Source organism: Mesitornis unicolor, unplaced genomic scaffold (genome assembly GCF_000695765.1).
Source record: "Mesitornis unicolor isolate BGI_N332 unplaced genomic scaffold, ASM69576v1 scaffold20471, whole genome shotgun sequence".
NCBI classification, from domain to species: domain Eukaryota; kingdom Metazoa; phylum Chordata; class Aves; order Mesitornithiformes; family Mesitornithidae; genus Mesitornis; species Mesitornis unicolor.
The window spans coordinates 2198-7507 of NW_010166018.1; the positions used below are offsets into that span (position 1 = coordinate 2198).

The following is a 5310-nucleotide window of genomic DNA, read 5'->3' on the forward strand; positions in this document are numbered from 1 at the left end:
TTTTAGAGAGCAAGCTCAATGCTCTAGATTTCAGGGAAGGCGTATGAAATTTAAGATGTCTCAGTAGGATATCAGACAAAAAATCAATGTGTTTAAAAAGCCCAGTGTGTTTAAAGAAGTGTCTTTTATTTAATCAGCAAAAAGAAAGTATCTTACCACAACATTAAATTGAAAGAGTTTTCTACTTGAATGATGGGAACAACTCAAGTTTGCAGCTATAATGATATTTTATGTTGAAGAATATAAATCCATACCTTCTGTGGAAGACATGAACATTTCTGTTCGGTTGTCTCATTCAGAGGGGTTTGGTAATTGTAGTTTTCATATGTGTTATAAGAGCTAAGTGAAAAGAGAAGAAAACAGTGAACCGAATTGGTCTGTAAAAGAACACTCGGGTTTGTTTCCTCTTAGGAGGAAACTCTTGAAATAAAACAACGTAACCGCACCAGCGGTTCCAGGTTGCTCTGCCCTGTACAGTGTGCAAGTGTGAGCTGAAGACAGAAAATTACAAGACCCAGGCACACTCAGACAAATATTCTGATTGTATAAAGTGTGTAAAACTTGGGAATGGGCAACAAAGGACATGAATGGACATCCAGAAAACCGCCTTACCCTTCCTTCTGCTTAGAAATAATTATCCAGACAATGCCTGACCCCAAGAGAAGCAGGACTCCTGCAGCTGCCAATCCTGAGAGAGAAGAGCATGGATTGTTTTCACTGCGTGTTTTAAAGCACATCAGTGCAAAACACATAACAGGCCCGTCTTCACAGTAAGCAGAGGGAAACGGTGCCACTGAGGCCACTGCATAAAGTTAAATATCTGACCACAGAAATGTCTCCGAGCTGCTTACCTAGACCTACCGAACCTGACTTGCGTGATGCTGGAGGGAAGAGAAAAAGAAAAATCAGCAAACTATTCCAACAAAATACAATGTTCTCAGCTGTAATCACTTTCTCAATAAAGCTTTTACTGCTAAGGCCTACAATACAGGATTTCTTAAAAAAACATACCATTTTTTTCCTCATACAGAAAGACATTTGCATGTTTAAAAGGCATTTGCATGTTTCTGCTTGATCTTTGCTTCATTTGCGTTTCACTCACTCAGTTTACAGGCTGGTACAGGAGGGTCCCAGCTGAGGTCCTCTTGGCACTGGATCTGACTGTTGCCTTCCAGCGTGTACCCATCATCACATTCGAGGGTGATGTTAGTCCCAGAGCGATAACTATTTCCTTTTATGGCTTTCTTAACACCTTGAACTTCAGGGAATACACATCTGACCTCTGAAATTAGAAGTACAAAAAAAGACATTTAATGAGAAGGAACATAAAATACGAGAAATACTACCGTGGGTTATTTAAGACATTGCTCTTCAATTCTTTCTGAATGTAACCAGGAATAATACTTATTCCAGAGGGCAATTCCTTTCTTTGTGGCTGCAGAAGAAGGCAGGTGTCTTACTCCCACATGTGAATATTTGTACAGATCAGCTGCTCCACACTGATACTGCAGTGAAGTGAATTATTGGCTTCAGTTTGAGTGTCTGATCACCTTTGACTGTCCAAGCCCAAGACTTCTGGAGGAGAAGGTTCTCAGTGGGAGGCTAAAGGGGTAACCGCAACATGTAACTTTTAACATTGATGTCTTTTTTTTTAATATTTATTTTTACTACACGTAATAAGTTACTGAGGACACTTCAAAACCATGAGGGTGTGGAAAGGCAAGGAGAACTTTTCTGTGTGACTGCAGCCTTTGAAGAGCCTCTGGTTTATTTACATCAGTGTTTGGTACGTTATTTCCTCTCATTGTTGTCAAAGGCCGTTTCAATTCATGAGTCACTGAGGTGGGTGCAGCTCCACCAAGGAAGCCCCCTGTGCGGGTAATGGATTTATTCAGGTGAATGTCCAGTTTTCCATGCAGGAACACCCACACTAGGAATCTCGTGACATTCCGGAGATTGCCTTTAGTCCAGTTTTGCTGATGACTGACCTTCACAGCGAGCTGTGCTGTGCCAAGTCACTGATACAGAGGAATTTTTTAAGAAGGGAATAGTCAGGCTCTCGTGTAATCTGCAAACCGCTCATCAGAGACAATTTCTCTGATACAATCACTTCCTTTGTTTCCTGTTAGTGATAACTGGGGAGTGAGAGACACAAAAAGGGAAGGAAAGGGAACGAGTTTCTACTCTTCTACTAAAAGTAAAAAGGTTTTAATGAAGGAAAGTAACTGTAGGCCTCATTCATAGCAACAAGAGCAGAGATGGGAAACATGCAAGAATTAAAATTGCCTTCCAGAATTCATGGTTCTGCCACCACCAGTTGCAAATAACACAAGCAAAGCAAGCACAAACGCACCTTTGCACCGCGGGGGAGGCTGGCTCCAGGTTCCTGATGCTGTGCAGTTGATGAAAGCATTCCCAACGAGTGAATAACCGGGATTGCAGCTGTAGGATACAGATGCTCCATAGGAAAAGATGTCAGAGACATTGCCTTTGAGCTTCCCGTTGGTGATTTTTGGAGGATGGAGACATTTCACCACTGCTAAGTCAGGGAGAGAGAAATGACAGCACTGACATGAGGGTGCTGATAGACTGTGAAGGAGCAGCGAAGGCACTGCACCATTGCAGCACTGATTGTTCCCTTTTCATTTCTTCACCTAGGCTCAACAACTGATTTTGTAATCCTGTAACTCCACCAGGCTTTGGAAATGGGTATAAACTTGTTGTTATCACTCATTCTATAGTAAAGGATTCAGATTTAATCCTTATACAAACCTTTCCGTAAGGGAAGTCATGTTTAAATGGCCTTTCTTCTTAACTCTCTGCAACAGTCTGATTGCCTTTCCATTCCCAACTCCTGGGCTCACACAGCCAACTGTGGACAGTGAGGGTATAGAGAACCCTTTGGTCTGTGAAATTTGATGGGACAGAGACCACAGAGCCCTTATTCTCTCTTTAGTGATGGAGTTTGTTGAAGCAACAGCTTGCTTAAGCAAGTCCTTAACCCAATATCACCAGTAAGTGTTTAATGCATTGAGAAAGTTGAGAGGATTCAGTGAAAAGACCACAAACCTTGGCACCGAGGAAGGGGCCGGCTCCAGACCCCATATCTCATGCAACGCACAGACTCATTCCCAGTGAGGGAGAAGCCACGTTTGCAGTGGTAGCGCACGAGTGCTCCTACGTCAAAAGTGCCTGAGAAACGGCTGCTGGGTTCCCCATTAGCAATGCTTGGAGGAGCCAGACACTTCACTGCCAAACAAGGAGAGGGAGAAGGTGATGTGAAATGGTAAAAAAGTGGTGTGAGATTGTAAAAAAACTGGTAACTAGAGTTAAAAAAAGTTCAATTATCCCTCGTCCCTGCAAAAAGCAGCACAGGTTGGGAGGAGCGGTTAGCGCTCAGCAAGTCTTACCTCTTCTTATAATAGACCCACCTGGCTTCGTTGTGGTATCAGGATGGTGATAGTGTTCTGCCACTCCATCTAGATGCAGCATTAAGAGTTTAAAATACACATTTGGGTGAGCAAATACAACGCACAACTTTACATTCATTTTCCATCATCTTGCCTTTACATTCCCAGCAAAAATTTCACTCCTCTCTGACACTGTCCAGCCATGAAGCTGCCAAATTTCTCACAGAAATGAAGAGAATGAAGATTATGGATTGCAACAAGCAGGGTGAAAAGAAAAAAAAGGTGAGAAAAGTACAAATCATGCTTATGCTTAACAGCATTACCCAAAACCTGGCTCACCTCCTGTGTGAGAAGAAAGGCATAAATAAAAGGAACAGTTTCTGATTTCTCCTTAAATAGACGGAGCAAACAGGAAAAATAAAGCAAAATTTGGCTTCAGTGAGTGAGTGTGAGCAGCTGGGGAGGAATCTGCGATGCTAAAAAGTCAGAGTGCTGACGCTTACCCCGCTCGCACACTGGGACTGGTGGATCCCATGATTTATCAGCTTGGCACTGGGCTGTGCGATGGCCTCGCAAGGTGAAACCTTTACGACACTTAAAGGTAACCGTGTCGTTGTATGTGTAGTGATATTTAAGAACAGATACTCTCCCATTCTGGATCTGTGGGGCTGGACATACCACCTCTGAAAAATAAATGCATTATCTCAAAGAGGGAGCCGTGTGTATGCTGTACATAAAGTCCATCTTTAATGTGCCACTGCTCAGAGGAGCTTCACAGGTAATACTTGAAAACTCACAGAAGAATAATTTCAAGAATTGAGGGCTTTTAGTTCCTTTAGATACCCTAGCTTTACCGCGCAACTGTGTATAAACATGGGTTTGCGCTTATAAACAGAATAATGCAAATACTTTCCAATATATACATTAAATGGTGTAGAAATCCATTAGTGCTGTTCATCATTCTCATGGCTGCTTTACTATACCATGCTCATGCCTCCCAGAGCAATCCTATCTGAAGGAAGGACTAATTGCAATGATTGACCCCTGCAAAACAGCCTTGTGGTTAGGGTAACAGCACAGTACTTGGAAGATCCAGGTTCAGTTTTGCTCAATATCCCACTCTTCTACTGCAAGACACATTTTTTCCTGAAATTATTATTCATTTTTGTGAAACAAAATGGACAAATCCCTGCAGGCATCTCACAGTTCTTCATTCTACATAACCCTGAAATATCATAAAGCTGGCAGCTGGAAGGTTTGTAGAAGAAACCAAACAAGCAAGAAAAGCATAGCAATCCTGGAGGAATATGATGCTATAAAAGTCTTATTCCTCAAGGTTCTATTTATTCTAAGGAAATGCCACTTTATTTCATTTTAAGGACACAATTTGGCAATTCTCAGCCACATCTAGTCATGATCTACTTACTCTGACAAATGGGAGGAACACCACTCCATGCGACATCTGCTCCAAAAACCTCACATCGCCTAATGGTCTGTCCAACCAGCTGGTGCCTGGAGTCGCACAGAAAGAAGCACCCATTGGTACCACGTCATTACGCTTGGATTGGGCATTTCCGCTCTGACACTACCCCAGAGGTTTCCTTCTGCAGCCTCCTCATTCTGGCTGATCATCGAGGTGTTTCTGTTGGTCTGGAATGAAGGACACCAAGTTCCTTCTTCCTGGATCCAAGAGGAACAGCTATGATCCCAAATTACTGTGGATTAGATTGGTGGGGCACTAAATCCGGACTAAGACCCAAGTGATTTCTATGCTCGAGCCTTCTTGCAGCACGTAGTTGCTTGCACTCCCAGCTCCATCTGAGAAGGCAAACTGAAACTCAAGTTTGCAAAGTAATCTATTGGGCATAGGGTTGGAGAAATAAGAGATGCTTCACTCTTT

At 42.6% G+C, this 5310-nt stretch overlaps 1 protein-coding gene across 1 annotated transcript in view; it reads right to left on the bottom strand.

Moving 5' to 3' along the window:
- Positions 1-254: 254 nt before the first annotated feature.
- CR2 (complement component (3d/Epstein Barr virus) receptor 2) overlaps positions 255-5310 on the bottom strand; it is a gene marked incomplete at both ends in the record, with an annotated part of 10857 nt that continues 5801 nt past the window's right edge. The window contains 5 exons of the mRNA XM_010194832.1: positions 255-339; positions 613-688; positions 852-881; positions 1103-1282; positions 2354-2539. Of these exons, the coding sequence (XP_010193134.1) occupies positions 255-339; positions 613-688; positions 852-881; positions 1103-1282; positions 2354-2539 (557 nt within the window). The remainder of the gene's footprint in view (positions 340-612; positions 689-851; positions 882-1102; positions 1283-2353; positions 2540-5310) is intronic.